The sequence below is a fragment of the Parasteatoda tepidariorum genome, chromosome 4, assembly GCF_982258835.1.
Source record: "Parasteatoda tepidariorum strain Cologne lab strain chromosome 4, Ptep-v5.0, whole genome shotgun sequence".
Lineage (NCBI taxonomy): Eukaryota > Metazoa > Arthropoda > Arachnida > Araneae > Theridiidae > Parasteatoda > Parasteatoda tepidariorum.
The window spans coordinates 91514291-91537902 of NC_141758.1; the positions used below are offsets into that span (position 1 = coordinate 91514291).

The window sequence follows — 23612 nt, forward strand, 5'->3', positions numbered from 1 at the left end:
AATTTTTATATATTATGAATTAAATAAGAATCACTTACCCAGATTTTATGTTTTATACTAAAAAAACAAAAAATCAGCATTTTTTCCTTAATACGTTACATTTTTAGTTTATGAGAACTTCTTTTAACAAAAAGATCCAATGTTCCCAAGTTTTTACTACCTTGAAGTTCATGACAAGAAAAATATAAAATGTTTTCTTCGTGAGTAAAGCACCCTATTCGTTATCTATTTATTGGCTTTTTAATGTTAGCATTTCTAGCCACAAAACAAAATAAAGTTTTTTGCTTCTGCACGATTTTACTATTTACGATTTGATGATATTTCCGGATTTAAAGTGAAAAATTGCATCGTAAGGACCATAAACCGAGATTTGATGGCCTATTTATAATTTTCAAAGCCATTAATTTAGTTTTTTTATTGAAATTGAACACATGGTTGTTCTAAGCCCGTTGGAAACATATATACGATGGGATACCTGCAAGTAACGTTGTGTGGGTATCTCCATCCTGATTGGTTGTAGAAACGTGGCATTTATTTACGTTATCAATTGTTATTTCCATTCTATTTCCTGTTAGCCCAAGCTCGTCAGGTATCAATTCTCTTGAGTGACTAATTTTTTCACAAAAATTTATATTCTTTTACTGTATATTTCTTACTTAACACAAAGCCATGTAAAATAAACATAAAATAATTATGTATGGAAGTTGTCGCTTCACAAAACAAACATATATCACGGTTACAATCAAATAAATATGCGTAAGTGAAAGTCGTAGACTAGGAAGAATTATAATTCAGCGAATACGGCACTGTATATTTAATTAACCACACTTTAATTAACAATCTAACTTATGTGAAAAAACTTAATTCAACTTTAGCTCGCCATTTTGCTTATAAATGTTCAGCTGGCGCTGAGGTCATAGATCACGTGTGGGTATCCGTGATCTTCTTCTTAAAGTGAAAGTGCCCACTTTTGAGCGTTTTTATAGCGATTTTTTAAGTATGAAAAAACACTATATTCTTTCATCTTTGAAAAAAATTGTGAAAAGTAAAAAAAAATTTGGAACTACTGTAATCTGTTTTAACGTAATTCAATAATACACTTATATGAGAAGTGATAACCGAGCATTTTTGAAACTCATTTATAAAGGAATATAAAGACGAACAAATTTTTTTAATACTTTTGTGGGCAGTATGAAGAATATTTTTAAAATTTAGAGTAAGTTTTGTACAATGTAGCATTGCGTACTGTATTATTGTCATGCCTAAAAATTCTGAAATCAAATGAAAAATGCATTTAACTCTGCCAATTTATAATATTTTATACCGTACTTTTCAGCAAAAAATTATAACAATGTAATTTTTAATTTATGTATGAAGTTGGGTTATAATTATATTGTAATTAAACATAAGTAGAAACAAGTATCAAAACAGTAAATTTTTTGGTAACTTACAAAAATATTTAGATTTTACAAAATAACCTTTGAAAAAGCTGTTTCAGAACAGTTTTAGTTTAAATTTTTATTTTTGAAAGTTAGATTTTATTTGCTAAAAATTCTTCAGTTTTTTTATTTTTATTTTATTTATTTTTTTAGCAAAAACGGGCCTTACTACGCCAAAGTAATCAAATCATTCCTTTTTATTCCCTAGACATATCATTTGGCTGGGTTACTTTCTAAATACTACATAGCATACAATGTAGTTTGCAAGCGATGCAGTGCCATTTTTAAAAATTAAACACTACATTTAATGCTTTTACAAAAACAGAAATTGTAAAATTCAGCAATTTTTGCTTAGTTTTACCCTTTGTTTTATTGTTATTTATACAAAGCAAAGCATGAAGCATTTCATTTTAAATTGCTTGAGAATCCCAAAATTAAACTTTCACATTTATTTAATTTTTCTTTTAGTCAACGCTTTGATAATTTCACAAAATAAAAAGGCGAAGAAAGGAAGAATGTTTTTTTTTCTCCGCTACCGATTTATCGAACTTTCACGACGGAACCTTAAAAATAAAACGATAAAAAAAGGGAAAGAAAATTAAAAAAGAAAAAAAAATCCTGGCGACACCCTCTCACTTGCTGAATAGTCTTGAACGTGAGCTGACTTCTAGTTATAGGTGAAAAATATCAAAAATAAAGGGGCTATCAAGTTTCGCATCACGTGCTAAGGTTGAACATCCTCCTTCCGGCTGGATTAAAAATCGTTCTGTGAAATGATTTGGGGAACTGCAATAAAGGGGGATACCATGTCATTACATCTGGTCTTTATATGACATCCGTTTTGCGCAATTAATAACATCGATTGTTACATCTCTTTTTCTTTTTTTTTGTAATTTCAATTACAATTTTAAATGATTTAACGCCTCAAAATTTGTAGGTGTATCTAAAAAAGTAGCAAAAAATTAACGTATTGGAGTAAATGCATGTATACATCACTTGCTATCAGCTTTCTGTTACACAAATAGATAAAAATTTTACATAGGGTATTCGCGAAGTATTTAAATTTTATACTCTTAACTTATTTTTGTTATATATTTCAAACCCATATCTTTGGAAATGTCCAGTCCGGCAGTGGACTAATCGTAAAGACACGGTTCGCAGTAGAACACCGAAGTCAAGCATCACTTGCCGCAGTCAGTAAGCGGATGAGTGACCATTTAGATCAGCCTGCGTAGGGTCCGAGGATGCGCGATATCGGTCCTCGTTAAACTGTTCTACCTTAACGTGCTCGATTTTGCGCACAGGTCTTCGGGCTACCAAAACAAGGGAGCCATCCCCTCTGCAAATGATCATAATTGCGATGGCATGAAAACGTTTTCAACAGAAAAAAATTCGGGGAAAATGTACCATTCAATGAACCATTTGTTTACAGCGTTAATGAAATCATTTGTTTAATGCTTGTCCTAATTAAATACTATCAATGTTTACAAAATAAGACCCGACAGAAATATTAAATAAATAATCCCAAGAAACTGAAGTGGTAAGATCTTACTTGACTCTCAGCTACAATGGTTTTTTTTTAAAAATTTTTATCTTTCTTTATTATTTGATTGGTTTTTGTTCCACTCTCTGCTGCTGCGATTTTTCTAATTCTGTTTTTTACCTTTATTTGTGGTTTTTCATTGCAACTTTACGTTTTATATTTCAAATCACTTTTGTTTCTTCTCATTCATGTCAGGCAAGTCTTGGGAATGGGCGCCTATTTTTGCGCTTCGTAACTTGTTGACTTTTATTTTAATTTTCATTTTTTTTAAAGCCAATGAAGATTCTTAATCGAGTCATGTCGAAACTACATTTTCTTTATAAGGGGGGATTTTTTTTAAGAACTGCAATTTTGTTGTCATTAGTATGTGAATTCTGACAAAACTTATTTTAAAAGTTACAATAAAAATACTTCTTTATCAAGAATTATGTTATCAAGAATAAAATTTAAAGAAACTATAGTTCACATCAAACTAATTTTAGAAATATATTTAATGCAAAAATTTGTTTATATATGTGTTTTTGTTTTATTTACAGTAATCAAAAGCAGCTGACCACCTTAGAAATACTGTCCAACAAATGGAAAATATGTAATGACAAACTCCGTGCCATTCGTTATAATGTAAAGTTCGTCGAAGGATTTACCCAAGAATCTGTCTGTGATAAAAATACTCCCAACGTAAGTAATTTAAAGCGTTTGATTTTTTGTATAATATTTTTTTAAAGTGATTGATTCCATTAACTAATTTGTTAATTGTTGTAACTTGATTTTTTAGACAGCGAAAAATAAATAAAAAGAAATTATGTTAATTTTAGAAACGTCCTGTTGTTTCAGCAAGGAGTTTTTTTTTTTTTTTAACAAGTAGATAGAGCCGTGATGGCTCAGGGGATAGAGTGTTCGTTTGCAAATGAGATTAACGGGTTCGAATCCCAGCGAGAGCTGGTCGATACGAATTCCGCATCCGGCTCGCACCGACCACAGTGTTGACGTGAAATATCCTCAGTGGTAAACGGATCATGGAGTCCCCTTGCCGTCAGGCTAACCGTAGGAGGTTCTCGTGGTCTCCCCCTCCATGTAACGGAAATGCTGGTTAGTTCCATCAAAAAGTCCTCCATTGAGGTAAATTTCTCCCAATACTTTATCCAGGAGTTCCCTTGTCTTCTGGATTGGGTTCAAAATTGGATCGGCTGTTCAAAGACGGTTATAAAATATAAAATAAAATAAACAAGTAGGTATTGTGCAGATTATCTAAGTATTATTGTTTGCAGATTACCTATAATTTAAAGAAAGAAACAATTTTTTCGCCCTTTAACATATCACCCTAGTTAATCCGCACATTAACTATATAATTTGTAAAATTACTGATTTCTATACTTTCTATACTGGTTTCTCATACATGCTTACGTCAAACCTGGAAGCACATTTTCGCCATTAAGTTTAATACCTTTCGTTTCTAACTCAGAAAAACGTAAATATTAAACAGAATTAATTATCAGTTTGGAATATTTTTTTTCGCTCATTAGGCGTTTTTAATGACACATGTTTCTACGATTTAATCAATAATTATAATTCACGACGTGTTTAATAGTTTATCCAAAAATTTATTTGAAAATATAACTATATTTTAAATGTTTTACTTATTTGCTTTGTGAGTTAAACTACTAGAAATTGAAATGCATGTTATGAAATTAAGTAAAATTATTCTATAACCCCACTATTTTTCATCGTTAACCCAAAACGATTTTTAAACATTTTTCTTTTAAAAAATGATAAAAAAATATAGTATTTTTGCGTATTTTGTAAAATTTTTTACTCAATAAGTTTCCGTATTGTGCATATTTTTGTAAACCTTTAATGCTGTAATAAACGCTGCTTAAAAATAAACAGTTGCGATTAGGTACATTAATCGTTATTTATTTAATTCATGATTTATATTTTAGGTTGATAGTATCGAAATAAAGAGCTTAACAAAAAGTTTTACAGATGTGCAAAAAGAGGCGGCTCTTTTAAAGGACTTCTTAAAGGGTGGAGCACTTTGGAAAACCTTGGATCAAGAAATGCAAGATTTAGCAGAACGAATTAGCAAGCACACGCGGAAGTATGTTTCATTCTATTTAAGTTTATATCATCTTAATTTAAAACTTTTCTAAATCTAATACACAAGTTTTAAGTAATTTTCAGCCTCAATACACAATTAAATAACCAAGAAAAGAGTGAACAATTACGCTATCAAATCACTAGCGAAGTGAAAAACATTGAAACAATTGTATCAAATGTCAATCAATTGTATCAAAGATGTATCAAATTCTTAACTATTTAAACAGTGGAAATGTCTTGAGCGCCGCTAAAGATTAAATATAAACAACCTTTACCATATATTTATAACCCATACCCAACAAAGAAATTGCATGGAAGCGGAGAAGATAATAACTGGGGAACAAATATTTTGTTGCAAATGTATAAATGTTCAATTAAATCTTGTTCAATTAAAGTATGGGGATTTCGTATATGAAATTAGTTTTGCATGTAAAGCTACGTATATTTTATAAAATGACATTTTAGCTTATTTTTTTGCCGAAATGGACAAGTTTAAAAACGATATATGTAACAGGGAGTCGTGTAAATGTTGCGAAAAACTTCTAGGGGCCACCATTAGAATTGAAATTGTATGAAACCCATGTCCAGAAATATCGTCGTACGCGGCTAGGGACGCTTCCCGTTTTCGACATGTTCAGAAGCATAAGAAAAAATAAATCATAATAGGGAAGTGACCATAGCACTTCCGGTGACATTTCCGGACATGGTTTCGTATGCAATTTTAATCTTTTAATGGTGCACCCCAACTTTTACGCAACCCCCGTTATACATAACGTTTTTAAATTTGTACATTTTAAAAAATGGAATAAAATGTATTTAAAAAACTGTAGTTTGGAACGAGAAACCGATTGCAAATTATAAATCTGTGATACGGATGTATTTAAGATCTGCTGAAAAATCTCATGCAAAAGAGAACAAAACAAAAACAAAAAATTTCCTCAGTGTAATTATTCACCTATTTTCTATAATATTCTGAAACCAGAACTCTGAAAAACAGCAAGAAATAGTTTTTTTTCTTCATGTTATTTGGAAACCCGCAGCCCATAAGAAATTAAATTATAAATGTCATAATATTTTTTTAAATTTGTATTTAACTTAGTTAATGTTTCTAATTATTATATAAAATTATAAATTTTAATTTGTAGCATTTTTTAAATTTTGTAAATTTTTTACATTTGGCACATTATTTATATACTGTATTTTTTTCACTTTTTGGTTTTGTAACAAAATCCACTAGAATCAAATAATAATAGACCTTAAAACTTTTCAAGAGGTTACTTGATTCAAATTTCTTACATTGTTATTGTTGTTAAAAACTAATTATATTTTTACATAGAATAAAGCTTTGTAAAGGCATGCGAAAAGAAAAAAAAATAAGAAATATTATTTTTAGAGTGACAAAATTATATCAAATGTTGCCCAATATGTTAAAAGATGAGTCTCAGAATGTTAATAAATATTATATTTCTGATTTAAGCGACCAATACACATTCTTTACTCGTGTCTTCAGCTTGTATTTGTATTTAAGGAGACATAAATCTTTTTTTTTTCTTTGTATTTTACCAACAAAGTCTTTAAATGGAGCGCCTCAAGCTCTTACATATGTTTTGTTTTAAGCGAAAAACAAACTAATGTAACAAAAGTAACATTATAACATCCAAGGCTCACTAATATTTGAGAGTATAACTGTAGTTGTAGTTTTAGATATAGACTCGCGAATTACACTGTACAAGAAAAAATATATTTAACTAAACTTTTCGTAAGAAAAGAAAAAAAAATGAAGGATATTATTGCACTTTTTTGAATCGTTTACAAAAATTGAGACAAAACGACTTTTTTTTTTTCGAAATATAAGCGGAAAGAATAAATTAGAAATAACACAAGAAACAGAGAAAACACCTAACGCGTTACATGCGTTGCATAATAGCCCAACATTTTCCTCAAACATACCAATATGCATAATACTGCAATATCTACCTCTATTACTGCCTCGCCGAAACACCCCATTACGTTATTTATTGTTTTAGGGGGGCTTTTTATTTAGATGCTATATACACGCGCTAACATTTCGCAAAATGGGAATAGGGAGGTCTATATCGAAACATAAGGGGTCCTTTGGGGGATGATCATCCCACCCCTGGTTTATTTATTACCAATTGAAGTCTTGAAGTGACAAAATAATAGTGCGGTTTGCTTCTTCGCATCTTTGGTGGGCTCTATTTTTAGGTCTTTAAGTTGTAACATTGTTTTGACGCTTTTGTGGATGTGAATGAGATGGGTGTTTTGTATGACTTGTTATCACGACAGTTATAAATGGACATTTCTATGATTTGGTCTTTAGTGTTTGATTTCTGAAACTAGTTTTGAATTGTAAGAATTTAAAGTCAAGAAAAAAATTTAAAAAAAACTGTGCGTTATTTTTTTTTTATTTTTTTGTTGCTATTTTTCACTTGAACAATTAAATAAAATTGGGGTAAATTAGTTAACATTTACTATAAATAGAACTTAGGAATTATCATAATTAAATTTTAGAAATTTGGATCACAGTGTTAGACATTTTGGTGCCTGTTTAATAATCATAATACAGTTTAAATGTGCTGCTCTTATAATATGGTAAGTTAGGCCATACTTGCGTAATTTTTAAACTTGATTACGATACTGTCGTTCAACCTGAACGAAAAAGTCGTTCAATTCGACATCGTATTCAAGTCTCATCAAATTTGGATCTTTCTAAGCAGGAAAATACCGAAATTATTGTTCAGCCTTGCATCAATTTTTGTGTGAGTGTACTTTGCGACAATACGTGATTTTTTTCCTCTCTCTAATTACGATGTAACTAAGTGAGTTTAATTTCGTAGTTCCAGTTTAGCTGGGGCTATTTAAGCCAACGGTTTCCCAATTTATTATTATTATTTATTTTTTTACGAACTACTGATCTAGACTATTAATATGCTCGATTTTTCAATTGTTTTACTTTATTTCTTAATTTTTAAAGAAATTTAAGCTTGGGTATTTTGATATTTGGAATTTTTTTGTTGTTCATTTGAATTTAATGTTTTAAATTTCATTCTTATAATAAGTATTTTTTTATTTCTTAGTTTGTATAAAAAATTTTATTTTTCAATAAACCCAGACGAATTGTGTAGTTTGGTACTTACTGCCATCTCTTATTTCTGAAATGCTTGTAGTGACTTTAAACTATTATATTGCAGTTTACCGCTTGTAATCATTTTTAAAAAAATACATCTCGAACCAATTTGAGCATGATTTTTCTGCATTTGTCAGGGCAATTGCAGTGCGGTGATTAAATTTATTTCGCGTAAATATTTAATTTTCCGCTTTGGGTTGTTCCATTTTTAAATTAAATAAAACTTGGGTAGTTTTAGATAAGATTAAATTTTATTCTTTAATATTTAATATTCAAAATGTTTGCTAACATTCGAGTTTAAAACTATCAGCATTTAGTTAGGTGGTTTGAACATCGGTTAGCATTTGTACATAGCATAATTCAGTATGGACATCATTGCTTTCGAAATTAGTTACAATTTACAGATATTTATTGGTATAGTCATATCTACTATTATGCATCCTAAGAATGGTAGGTTTAAAAAATATTATCCAAATTTAAATATCATACCAAAGTAAAATATTAGAAAAAGCACGAATTTGAAGGCATCCAAAATCCCGTTAATGTCTCATTTTGATATGACTTCACCGAAAAACGCTTTAAAACGTTAAAAAAAAAAAAAAAAAAAAAAAAAAAACTTATGATGATTAATAAAATATAATTTTTAGAAAAGCAAAAAAACTTCATTGTATTAATTTTTTTAACACTTCCATAAATAATTAGAATTAAATTAAACTCACAATAAAGTTAAGTTTCTAAAAACCTTGGCAAATTTCTGTGAAAGCATTATTATAAATTTTGCAATTAAATAAAATTTTTGTTTCTAACTTCCAAAAATAAAGTACATTTTATGCTTTAACTATATATCAAAAGGAAAGTCACTTTCTTATAAAAATTCTCCGGCCTCTTACGACAGGGAATTTCTTAAATAACTAGCCAAATCTCTAACCAATTATTTCTCATTATCAAAAACTCTAACATGACGGACAAAAATAATCAAAGGGCATAAGGGGGCCACGAGCCGACCTTGAAAGGTCAATTTTAGAGTTCAGCTTAGAGCCCTAAGAATGGCCTCTATTCTGTAGCCTTATTATTAGATTCAAGTTTCCTTCGATTATAATTAAACCTCTTCGAAAAATTTTCACTAAGTATTCATTTCGGAGGGGGAAGAAAATTAGGGCACGCTTTTGTAAGAGATTATTCTAGAGTCAGTCGTTAAAGTAATAAAGCTAACAATTATTTGTTATGCATCATGTTTGATAGTAGAGTGAGTCACTATACTTTTGGAGATGAAAATTTCGCGTGATTTGTCCCAATCTAATTTCGTGATTGTATACTGATTTGATAACCTTTAAAAAACTTTTATTTTAAGGTCAAAAAATAATGTAGAATACTTTTTAGTTTTTTTTTTTTTTTTTTTTTGAAGTATAAAGAAAAATATTATTGATATAATTGTTAAACACTAATCAAGAGATCATAAATTTTAAAAATAATTTAATTCCCTATTTTTCGAAATTATTATTATTTGCTGTTTCTGGAAAATTCTTAGGTCTATTCTTTGAAATTTTTGAGCGATTCCATCAAAATATAACAATTTCCCTTTTTCATAAAAGAAAACTAGTTACCATTTTAAGAACTTTTTTTAAAAAACATAAAAAGCTTATTTTTTAAAAAACTATATATTTGTTAATACTTTAAGAACTTATTCAAAAACAAAATGAAACTATTTCTACTCTTTATACCTTTTATAATCAACGGATAATGCTAAGAAGCTGTGAATAATACTACATAAGCACCAGGGAATAATACTACATAAGCATGATTTTCAGTGATGACTCAGTAAATATAAATACTACATAAGCATGATTTATATTTACTGAAACTTAAACAAGAATTATTGAATGAAAAGTTGTGAGAAGCACACGAGGATTTATTAAGACACCATTTCGTTTAGAGACGCGTGTGGAAGGAAGAGCTTTTCTTCATCAGGTTGTTAAACATGATTTTACATTTCATAAATCATTGTCAACTACTTGGTAAAGATGAGGGAAAAATAAATTTTTTCCCAAATCACATTATATTATTATTCTACATTTGGTGTCTTTAGTTTATAGGTGTCTCAGGGATTCAATTTAAAATTTCAAAAAAATAAGTAAATAAATAAAAAATGCTCTTCTCAAAATTAAGATACACATCACAATAGCTCGAAATTTCATAAAAAAAAGAAGAAGAAAAATCTTATGTAAGCTAAATATTTGCAAAAAGTGATTATTTTTATCACTCTCTCGTTTTTAACTGGGATGAATTTAAATCGATGAGGATTCATACAAATTTTCTTTATTTGTTTGAAATATTGAGGGGAACTTTTAGAGATTAATTATTGAGGAGGACATATATCCACTGCCCCAACCAACGATGCCCATGCTTTAGTTTTTATAAACATTCATTAAAAAATATTGCTTTGACTTCTGTCCTTGTTAATTTTGAATGTAAAATGCTTAAACGTTTACTTTTAATTATTTAAAGATGACCAGCATTCTCTAACTAAACATGTTATTCAAATCTTTAACTTGCCTTGCCACTTTGTAATTGCTTGTGCCCTTGCAGGAAAAAACTAAAGACATGCCTTGAATCTCAATGACAAAAAAACTCATATGAACAATGTTAGCCAAAGTTTAAAAGGGTGTAAACATCTCACTCTTTAAATCACGACTATCACTTTAAACCCAATCTCAGTGTGAACTTACAATTGAAAAGGTCTTCTCAACCATTCTTTTTCACTTGAACTCTTCCCCTTAAGCCAGTCCCTCTTCGTGTCATTCTGCAATATCTTCTTTTTTTAACTTCATTCACCGCTAATGCTCTAAATGTGTATAAGTCAGCATGCGCCGGTAATTACTTAAACTTTTCTCCTATCATTACAGTTGTTGGCCTTTTTGCTATCTTCTTTTGCTGGAGGCGACACCAATCCATCAAACTTGGGGTGTAATCTTTGTAAATGGTAGGGATTTCGTTTGGAGGAGGGAGGCATCTCCAAGATATGACTTTAACCTCGACTTTTTGAAATATTTTTTTTTTTTTTTACCTTTAAGTGCAAAGTAGATTTCCTTGTAATGTTTTGCCGAATTGCAGGGAAATATTCGAGAATTGTTTAATTTTTTATTTAATGACTCTGGGGAAAAAGATATGATGTAAAACTTAAAAGAATCTGTTTCGTCGAAGCTGGAAAAGAATTTTACGATTAGCAAAAATCTAGCTTTTATGGCCAAGTAAAAATAATAATTGGATGAGTGGAAGTTGTTCAAATTTTTATCGTTCATAATTTTTGTTAGTCCAATTTTCAATGATAGAAATTATTGATTTCCGAATTTACCCTATAATTTATTTATCATATAATATGATTCCAATGTGATATATTTTGATTATACATCAATACGAGTTCTAAACTTTCTGGTTGTATCAAAGTATAGGAAATTTCTTTAGTCATGTTTTTTGTTAATATAATTTTCAAACTTTTCACAAAAAGATCTATTGTTGCAAAGCATTTATAGCCAAGAGGAAATATTTTTCTGTTGATTGATAGAAATCGTCCATACTTATCGTTTGTATAAATTTGAATAATAATTTGCTCGATAACCATTTACTGCAAATTCAAAAAGTTGTGAAATTCACCCGTATTTTATATTCAAAGTTGAAGCAAAGTTCAAAGTTGAAGTAAAAGTTTAACATAGAAGTGCATCAAAATCAAGAAGCGTAAGTTTGAGGTTTACAATTTCATATGGTTTAATTTAGTAATGCACTTATAATGATACAAATTTGAAACACTTTATGGTTCAGTATAATCTAAATTTGTAATAGTATAGTTAAATTATGTTCAAACGGAATTTTAGGAGATTCAGGAACAAGCACTAGTTAGTCCAAAGATAAAATATTTATTTTAAGAAATTGGAAATATTAAACGTATATTTAATTTATTGAATTATTTATATAGTGAACAGAAATAAAATAATGTTAATTTTTTTCTATTATTTATTTTTCTTACTTTCTGAAAAATATGTTCATTGAATTAATATTATGGTTCATCGTTGTAAATTCGCTACTATCTTTGCTACAACGTTACAAATTTGCTACGAACTTTGCTACAACGTTTGAAATTTCTCTGTCAAATTTAATCATGTCTCCGTTCTAGTTTAAGTTTAGTATCGTTTAATCGTGTTTAAGAAGTAAGATAATAATATTTCACCAGTAGGGATATTGCAACACATTCTCTGCCTATTACTCTTCAAGACAAAAATTACAATAACAAGTCCGTAGTTCTTTGTGTTTTTTTTCCTTAAAACCCGTCTTGGGCATCCATTCATCTAAAAACCCCCTCGACAAATTAATGAGCCCCAAAAATAAAGGCTGGGCAGAAATATAGGTGAAATTTATTAAGAACCACATTACCCCATCCTTAACAGTCAATGTTTATGTATGTATCCATCAAATGCTCACAAAGAGACATGAATCTAGTATGACCAATAGAGTATCATTAAGCTTTACTGGCTGATAATACCAGTTTAGATTATCTCCATTCCCGCCTTCTACCAAAGGGATTTTTTTTTCTTATTAAGTTTTGTATCGTTATGGTTTAATGTATTAAAAAATCCGTAGGCGCGCCTGCATATATATTTTGCGAAGGTTCAGAAGCACCGGTGTTTGTCGCGTTAATATATACGGTTAAGGAAGGTCTATATTCTTTTTTTTTTCTTTTTTTTTAATCTTTTGGTGATGTATGAGATTTAGGCTTGGCATATTAGATATGAAAAGATACATAGTGGTTTGATGTAAAAAAAGAAAGCCACACATTTCATTAATTTTTTTTCTTTAATGCAATGTGAAGTAACGCAGTATAGTTACTTATAGAATCGATGTTTTATTTATGGATTTATGCAGATACAGGAGAAATAAAATTACGATGTAACTTCAGCTTCTCTTTTTGCTAATATTGCAACATCGTTTTTTTTATAGTCATCATTGCATTACTCACTTATGAATTTAATATGTTAAACTATGTGTTTCATTTACATTATCAGGTCATGCGATACTCTTTTAAATAATAATGCAATTAATTTTAAAGAAAATCTAAGGCCTATAAGATGGAAATAAATAAATGTTCGATTAGTTTATTTTCAAACTATTTTAAAATTCGATAAAAAATAGAAACTACGCTTTACTATTTTGAAGGATAAAAACCTTGTCAAAGGGATAATTAAGATAACGTTAAGCCAGCGTTTAAGTTCACAATCGATGTTATCGAGTTTTCGATTAATTGAGTTTTGATGTCGCATTGGAACATCATCTTCAGTGCAAAATACAGAAAAACGGCGATAAAAAACATAGCAAGTGAGCAGTGTGAAGTAAATATAATTTAAAACTGAACCAGTCAATTAGAAAGTGGGAGTCAAAACACATGAAATACATCAATAATTCCGCAATTTTTAAGTTCCGATTCTTTATATTTGATTTCCCCTGAAGTTTTTTTGTCAGCTTTTCTTTTGTTCGATACTCATGTATTTTATGTGTTTTGACTCCAACTTTTTTATTGACTAATTCAGTTGTAAATTTTATTAACTGCTTATTGTTATTTGTAATGTTTTTCATCACCGCTATTTTTTTGTATTTCGCACTAAAGATGATGTTCCAAAATAGTATCGGAAATTGTATGCTATTTTGAACTACCGTATAATAATTTATAAATTTTAACATTGGCTTAACGTTATCTTAATTATCTCCTTCAGGAGATTTTTATTCCTCATGATAATAAAGCCTAGTTTCTATTTTTTTAATCTAATTTAAAATTGAAAATAAACTATTTCCGATATTTATTTCAATTTATTCATCTTTATATTATATGCGAACTTTTATTTTTTGTATACGTGAACAAAATACAAAGGAATTCCTTTTTAATCTTATTCTCCCATTTGCAATCTCAAAATTGTAAAAATTTTAATTCTAAAATTTTTTTTTAAATGGAAAATTGAAAATAAGTCCTTTTTTTCTCTAAAAGAACAGCTTTTTTTCTCTTTATATTTTTACACCCATGTGTTTGATAATTATTTATACTTAACTCGGACATAAACTAAAACATAAAAAAATGACTTAAATATTTTATTTGATATTTTTCTTAAATATACTAAAAAATATACTATCAGTTTACTTTTTAAACTTTTTTCGCGCAGGTTTTTAATGTTTTCTCTTTAGAATGTTCAACATATTCTGCAAGTTGACAGTATTTTTATAACAAGAACAAAACTATAAATTGTATCATTTAGATTTTTATGGCACTATTGTGTCTATCAGTGTTTTCACTTCTATCAGTGTCTATCAGTGTTTTTTCGCGAGAACGCGAGAATCTCGCATATTTTTTTCTTTTCTCGCATTAAAAAATGATTAACGCGAGAAGTTCTCGCACTCTATTAATGAATTTCAAAATGAGCGAATCTCACGAATTTCAGAAAAAATTTCGTCTTCCGCTATTTTAAATGAAATCCGTTTCACTTTTCTTCCTTGATCTTTCCTTATTTTCAACATCGGTCCTTGTTATCAAGCTTTCCTATTTACCAGTATTGTTCAGAACCAGTGCGAAAAGCAGAACACAATGCCCCCGTAACCCTTTCAGAACACATTTCTCTGCAACCACGTATTAACCGTAGGTAAGGTTTCTTCATGTAAGACGTTTAAATTTTTTGTGCTTGAATGCAAGATGGACAAATGCCTTGTTAAGGCAACATTTTCTAGTCCGTAACGGACAAATCAAAATGAAACAAATGTCGGTAGGAACGGTCACAACGAAGCAAATACGGATATTCAACGGATACGGATCAAATACTAGCATGAAGTATGAACATGAAAATAACTTCACTATTCTATAACAGAAATAATTGAAAAGCCTATGCTGGCAGGTGAAGAGGATAGGAAAGTGTGTGCACAATGCTACAAATTTTCTTAGTGATTCTGAATAGTTCAGCATCTGTTGCACCCAAAACCGAATTAAGACAAAATATACTAATAGATTGACTGATAAGCATTTGAGCAACCTAATGAGAATAGCTGATGAAAAAGTAGATATAGAACACTTTCCATATGATAATGCAGCAAAAATATTCAGTGCTTTAAAAATTAGAAGATGTTAAAAATGAAATATTTCTTTTCCAAGTCTATTTGTGTTTTTTTCATTTTTAGAAATCTCACCTAACTTTTTGAAATCTCACCCAGTTTTTGAGAATGGGTGAGAAATTCTCACCCACTTTTTTTTTGTAACGAAAACACTGTAATACCTATCATTTTTCTTCACTTAGCATTTACCGTTCATTTTTTTCAAGTTAAACAGATCTCAAGGTACTATAGTGATCTTTTTTCTTCTTTTATTTTGATTTTCTGTTTAGTTTAGTTTATAAAATCGTGTGATTTCACTATCTTGATTGCTTGATAACATTTAAATTTTTGTTCTGTATAGTTCCGTATTCTGCATAGCCATTAAACGTTGCATTCAATCCAATCCAAGCTTTATAATTAGAAACTGTAATGTGCATCCTGCTGCTTTTTTCAAGATTACTGTGTAAATTTGTACAGTATCAAATAGCCGACTCTAAAAAAGTTTTTTTAATCTACTCTATAGTGCATATAATATAATACTTATAAAAAAAATTACTATTTTTTGTCTTTGCAAAACCATTTCATTAAATGCACCTGTGCCCTTTAACCTTCCTACTATGGTTTGATTTATACCACAGAATTATACAGCGTCCACGGCAGATTTGGTCAAACCATTATTACTCTCGGAATCAAAGTACAGCTACGGCTTCCTAATTTGACATAACTTATTATACATGAATAAGCAAGTATCAAACATCATCCACCACACCCGTTTCGAACATCTTGATATCCGTCATCGCGTATTATCCGGAATTGGAGGCTTCCAGACCGAAATCCTTGATTATTTCATTGTTGCGAAATCAGATGCGACGGTATCCCCCGTACCTTGAATACCCGCTATTAAGAAAAATCTAGCAACTCAGGCTCGTCGGTAATTGATTGTAAGGTTGGGCACGAGTCAACATGATAGCCAAAGTTTTTTTTTTTTTACCTGACAGTGTAAGCGGCTTATGGTTTATATATTGCCATGACAGAAAAGATCATCGATTTTGGGAATGAGGAAAGCAAATCTATTTGCATCATTTATTATTGGATTCATTAATAACTGTAGCAAAAGGTATACGAGTATTAAAACAATTTGACGGTATCCAGTTCGGTTGTATGAATTAAATTAAATGAGATCATTTGTAATGGAAAAAAAATGAAAAAGCTGGCTGTAACATTTGCCGCTAGCAGTTCCTTGAACAAATTGTAATCTCATAATTAATTGCTGTTTAAGTAATAATTCCTATTCTATTAAATAAATCGAGACTTGAAAAATTAGATGGCTTTTGTTTGTTCTCCATTTAAATATCTGGAGCATTGTGTGAGTAATGCAATTGACATTTGAACTTATAACCAGCCTATTTCATTGAATATATTAAATATTCTGAACACTACAATATGAGTGTTTAACATTCACCTTATTTTAAAAAATACTTTTTATTTTATGGTAGAATCTCGATTAGAAAATAGTTGTTGATTGAAAATGGACAACTACAAGCTATAGTTATAGTTGGCTAGTAACTTCATGCCTATAGTTGATAGGGTCAATCAGTTATTTGGGAAAGTTAAAATATTTCTGAAATTCGATGGCTTTTTTTTTATTTTTTGTATTTTTTTATTTTTCATATAAATACCTGGAGTATTCTCTGAGTAATAGGATAATATTTGAACTTATAACCAGTATATTTCGTTGAATACATTAAGTACTCTACACTTACTCTTGGACTAACATTAAACACTCTAATAAGAGTATAATTAACATTTACCTTATTTTAAATACTTTTTATTTGAACCATTTTAGTAATAATCTCGAATAGAGAATAATTGTTCGAAAAGGGAAGTTTGGACAACTACAAACTACTACCAAATTAACTATACAGAAATTAAATAACAAAACTATAATTGTAATTGATTGGACTTATCAGTTATTTGGGTGAAATAAAATAGTGAAATCAGATCACTTTTTTTCCTCTATAAATATTTGAAGCATTCCGTGCGCACCGAATGTGCGCATTTGATTTTATTAAACAACATATTTCTTAAGTTAATCAGTATACATTAAATATTTCACATTTAAAGTTAGACTAACATGGAATAACACTCTAACAGCATAGATGTTTAGATTTCATCTTTATTTGAACTATATAAGTTACATTATCGAAGAATTATCGCTTAGAAAATGGCTGAATTGTTCAGAAACCTAAGTTTAAGAACTAGATAATCCACTTTACACAATGTATAAGATATCATAACCATAGCTGTAGTTTATTCGGTGTTATTAATCAATCATTTAAAATGACACTGATAGTTTTAAAACCTTTCTCTAGCTGTTTACCTATGAAGTAAAAAAAATTTTTTTTAATTTCTATTATTCTATTTAAAAAATTTATGTCAATTTGCGATAGTAAATGCTTTCACATTTTCAATTATTTTATCATTTTCAACCCATGAAATTCAGTGATAAAGTCAAAACCTCAAATAAAAGGAATTAAATTGTCATAGATTGTCCAAACTGATTTTTCAATGAAAAGGTGATTTAATTTTTGTAATTAAACCGTGCCATGTTAATTAAAGTTATGTTCGTTAAAACGCTTTACGCAATTCGTTTTAATGGTTGTCAACGTAGAACCAAGTAAAAATGGAGAAAAACATGTGCAAAAATTTTAGACGGTCTTTAGATATTTTTTCCTGCTCATGTTTTTCATTTAAGTGGACTTTTAACATGTTAAAATTCGTCGAAATCCAGTCAATCCAACAATTTAAATTAATACCGTCATTAGTTCTAATTTTTATACTAAATCAATTGGTCCCGCAGTGAACTGATCGTAAAGGCACGATTCCAAGCAGATCACCGAAGTCAAGTATCGCTCTGGCTGTGGGCAATGTACTGAAGGGTGACCACTTGGATCAGTCTGCGTAGAGACCGAGGGTGTGCGGTATTGGTCCTCGCTAAACTGTTCTACCATAAAGTGCTGAACTTCGCTTGCAGGTAGTTGGGCTACCGAAGCGGGGGTGCCATTCCCTCTGCAGAGGATCAAAATTCTGATGGCATGTTTTCGGATCATCCTCAGGATGTTTCCCAGACTGTTGCCAATAGCCCATTGTGCAGCTCTTGTGCGACGTAAATGAACTGCAACTACTAAATCAATTGCTAAAAATTAAAATAAACTTGATTGAAAATTAAATTCGGTTTTCATTTGGATAAGAAAAAACTTTGAGCAATAAAATAATAACCCTCATTCTTAAGCTTCTTAGAAAAGTGTTTTAAGGGAGTTTTTTTATGACAAAAAGTAGGATCTCTGTGTTGGCAATGGGATATTTCTGCGTATTGAACTGTTATTTAGAATAACCTAGTAACTTTTAATATCTCTCTAGAAACCCTGCTTAAGAACTACTTAAGTTAAGCCCTTCATATTATAATTACATTATTTGAATTATATTTTCATTTTCCTTACAGAGTAACCAGTGTTTTGGATTTGGAAGATGATCCAGATGACCAATTCGAAGATGCAATGCAGCTGCTTGAAGCCGATAGCTGTGTTTCATCTTATCATATCATACCGCAGAGTAAAGCTGGATTTAAAGACCCTCCCTCCAAGAAAAGGCCATCTCGTTTTTGGCGAATGATGAAAATTGCTGTCCCTGTGCAATTAGCCTTAGTTTTTCTTTACTGCCTAGCTTGTTGCCTTGAACCAAGCTGTTGTGATATGCTCAACAACTTCAATTTCTCTTTATCTTCTCATTTGCGTTATTGGAGAGGCCCACCACCGGTTTGAGGAACATTGAAAAAAGTGTTCAATAGGCACAATTGAACTACGTTCAAAATCGTCCAAATTTATCTTTAATTCTTCTTGTTTTTTATTCTTTGTGAATTTAAATTATTAATTTTATTTTAAGTTGTTCCGTTGCATATTTTTATTTCGTTATTTAGTTGCTTTAACAGTTATTCCGATTGTGAAATGAAATTTAACAAATTTATCTAATTTTAGCGATGTTAAAAATGATTTTAAAAAAAACTTAAGTTTATTTCGAGTTCATTTAAGATTAATTTTCGTGCAATAATTTTTGCTTTTATTGTAAATATTCCTTTTTATCACAAAAAAAGAAAAAAAAATCTCTTTCCATCACAAATAAACATTTCATAACACATTTTAGACACATTTAAGATTTTGTTAAAATAGTCTATTTTTTTTTAATTGTTCAACAAAAATGAAAAATTTAAACCACATGCCATTTAGATTTTTTTTAATATTAGGCCAGATTATTTTCATTATTTAGGGATTGCGAAATAATAGACTATCGCACATTTATGACTGTATATTTCACAACACTTTTAATTTTTCATAGTTGAATGACATGTTTTATTAAAATATATTTCAATATGCATTATTGGCTTCATGTAATGAAACAATAAACTGTTAAACTGAATTTTTTTTTAAATCTTTCACTGCCAACTTTAGTTTTAGCAAATTTTAAGTATTTATATAATGTAGGTATCTTAAATATTTTTTCAGTAATTTTTTAAATGCTAAAAAAGGGTCGTTTATACCATATTATTCAGCATATCTGTAATTTTTATTCTATTTCACAATATTTTAAGTTTTATCTTTTCCCAGGTTCTTAATATATTAATTATTAAAATAACATCCTATTATTTTTTAGAAAAAAATTAACAGATTAAAAAATAAGTTACTTGTTTTCTTATTTTATTTTTAATGCAAGTTTTCTTATGAGAAATTTTGAGATCTTTCAAAACATAGCCAGGTCCTTAATATTCGTCAAAAATCGCTCCTCTTTTTGCAAAGTAATGTTTTTATTGTAACAGTGTACAGGAATATGATTATTACAGATATAAATATGGAATTTCTTTAAGAATTAAGTAAGTATTAGGTATTTGTATTTTATGTGTTTTAAATATTACTTAGTAGCTGCTTATGGTGTTGGAAGTCTGTAGAACTGTTACTTTCGTTTTTAGTTACCCCTATCGCTTACTAACATTGCATTAGATAAGTGAGGTAGATTCTTGTCTGTAGATGCTTTGCTTAATTATTCAAATAATTATTGCAAGAGCATGACAAAATTTTTGAGAAATTGTAATTTTTTTTCAAGCGCATTCCTTTGAATTTTCTTGATTGATAATTATTTTATTACGGTTAAATTTTTTTCTCAAATTACCGAACTCATTATTTAACTAAGTTTTTTTTACAATATTTGAATTGCTTTAAATGTTGCAAAATATTTCTTTTAATTAACTATTTTAAGATTTAAAGTATAATTTGTTTGGAATCCACTGTTTATGATAAGAGTATTTTTTTTAAAATGTCTTTATGATTTGTATTTAAAAATTACAGTATCACAACTATTCCTTTTTTCCTTACGCAGTTATTTCTTTTATCCATTTTATTCTCCCTTTTTAACAAAAAATATACGTTTGAGTTTTATTTTAAATAATATATACTTCTTTCAGTTGTTTTAACTTAAAATTTTGATGAATTTTCCTTAACACATATTTAAATTTGTTGAAACACATAATCAAATATTTCGGTTCTGAATTTAATACTCTCATATTATTGAAACACTATTTATCTAGATCAAATATTAATATATAGTTATTTATTGTTTAAAACTCTTGATGGATTTTTTTTTAAAACACAGTTAATAAAAATGAATTTAAATTTTATTTAGTGAAGCAAATAGTTTTTTTCTTCTTCAGTTTTAAGAAAATTTAGTATTTAAAATGCAGTTTAATTTGTTAATTTTTTAATTTCTAACGTAACAAAGAAGTTCTAACACTTTATAAATATTTGCTTTTATTTAATATTTTATCATGAAAGCTAAGCTTCGATCTCGTTTCAATTTTTTAAGCATAACACATGAAACGCATTTACCAATTTTAAAATGCGTGCACTATTGATTATATGACGTTCAATTTTATTCCAGCAATTTTCACTACCCTGAAACCATTACAATATATGTGATAATTCTCATTTCCCCCATCATGTATAAATTATTAAAACATATTAATATTATCATCAGTTTGAGATACGTTTACTTTCCACGAAATGCGAGAATTTTTTTTTCTATTCATATCTGCACTGTATAGTACTGAAATTCAATGTACAGTCATATTTGAATACTCATCTGATACTGAATTTCTAGTCATTTCATATGTATAAATCACTAAAACATCAAAAAATAAATTCTTATAACGACATTTACTCATATTTAAATGAATTATTTACTAAATACACACATAATGTGCTTTATTTTTGTTTTCGTGGTTATGCTTTGCAAAATATTATATACTTATGTTCATGTCTCATGACAAAGCTTCATTTATATATGTTATATTACATAAAAAATGTTTAACAACATTTTGGTGGTGAGTAAAATATTATAGATTTTATGAGCCATTTCTTGCTTTCATATAAATATTTTACATCCCATATTTTGTATCGTTTATGTTCTAAATAAAGTATTTACAGGAAACATTGCCTCTCTTAATCTTCTGCTTACTGAAATTAGACAGTATTCAGTAATAAATAAACTCATTTTCACAGCTAGACTAATTTACACAATTCAAGGAAATATAGTCCCGCAATCAACTGATCGTAAAGACACGCGTCTCAGTTGAGCACAAAAAACAATCATCACTTGCTGCGGTCAGTAAGCGGGTGGGCGACCACTCTGATCAGCCTGCGTAGGAACCGAGGGTGCGCGGTATCGGTCCTCATTAAACTGTTCTACCTTAGAGTGCTCGCAGGTAGTCGGGCTACCAAAGCAGGGGAGTCATCCCCTTTGCAAAGCATCAAAATTGCGATGGCATGTCTTCGGATCATCCTCAGGGATGTTTCTCAGATCGTCGCCAAATGCCCATTGCGCAGCTCTAGTGCGACGTTAATAAAGTACATATCAAGGAAATGTATATTTATAGTAGATATTTTTGATACACGAACGAAAGCTGGAGTTTAACAAAATTATTGATGCAAATACGACCCCGTGTTAAGACATTGGTTAAGTACACATAATTGTAAACCAATTTATTAATTAACAATCACTTAAAATCTTTACAATTTTTATTTTGTAAATGCGAGAAAAACTAATGTACAATAAGTTAATTTGGGAAAAATTAAATTTTATATTTTATTAGTATTTTTAAATTAATTTAAAATTTGGATACACGAGCGGTAGCTCGTGTAACAAAATTACAAATTTCAGAAAAAAATAAACGTAATATCTGTGTTATACAATTGGGTATAATATGAAAAAAACACAACTACTTCGATTTAGTAGAAACAACATATGACGCAATGCTAAACGAATGGAATTTAGTTGTTGTTTATTTAGTTATTGTTATTAGTAGTTGTTGTTATTTGTTTTAGTTGTTGTTGTTTATTTAGTTGTATTTAGTTTCAATAACTTTTCTTTATAATGCAATAAAATCTGGCGAGCAGCTAATTAAACGATCGAACACTTCGTTTGTTTATTTGTGGCTTGAAGTTAGGCTCGCAGAAAATGCCGTTCATGGGTTAAATTTAGTAGGAACAACACAACCTGTGACGTAGGCTATATTATACCCAATTATAATCGTCGAGCAGAAATTAGTGAATCAAAACATTTTCTGGCACAGATAAGATTCCGTGATAAGAAACGTGACAATTAAACATTTTGGTGTTCTCACTTAACGATCTAGTTGTCATTGGAAGGTATTTGAATAATTTTGTAATTGAAGTACGATTAACTTATATTCAGCGAAAATAATTAATTTAATATTTGAGACGTACAATTTGAGATACACTTTTTTTAATACAAACGGAAACAGGTGTATCAAAAAATGTTTTGATGCATATTGTACAAGCGACCCGGAACGGCATAGTTATAAATTTTTGTGTTCTAGTTTTGCAAATTAGCTGCCACTTTCTGTCTTTAAAATTCATCCTAATATTTAATTGAAAAAAAAATCTATTTGTGGTGCACAATTTTCATAAATGGACAGAAGCTAATATATCAAATCTTTTTTTGATGCAAGTTATATCCCGTGATAAGGAATGGTATAATTGCACATTTTCGTGTTCGGACTTTATGAATTAGCTGCCACTGATAATCTTTAAAATTCATCCTAATATTTAATAAGGGAAAAAATGAATTCTCTATTTGTGATATACATGAACCTTAGCGAACAAAGAGTATTCTTTGGCCTACGTATTGTTACGTTTGACTTTAC

The 23612-nt window shown here is 29.3% G+C and overlaps 1 protein-coding gene across 3 annotated transcripts in view; it reads left to right on the plus strand.

The window, feature by feature from the left end:
• LOC107444534 (uncharacterized) overlaps positions 1 to 21872 on the plus strand; it is a 399483-nt gene extending 377611 nt beyond the window's left edge. For all 3 annotated transcript variants that reach the window (XM_043043210.3, XM_087161611.1, XM_087161612.1), the window contains 3 exons: positions 3519 to 3660; positions 4923 to 5080; positions 18846 to 21872. In XM_043043210.3, coding sequence (XP_042899144.2) covers positions 3519 to 3660; positions 4923 to 5080; positions 18846 to 19164 — 619 coding nt within the window. In that variant the 3' untranslated portion in view covers positions 19165 to 21872. The remainder of the gene's footprint in view (positions 1 to 3518; positions 3661 to 4922; positions 5081 to 18845) is intronic.
• The last annotated feature ends 1740 nt before the right edge of the window (positions 21873 to 23612 follow it).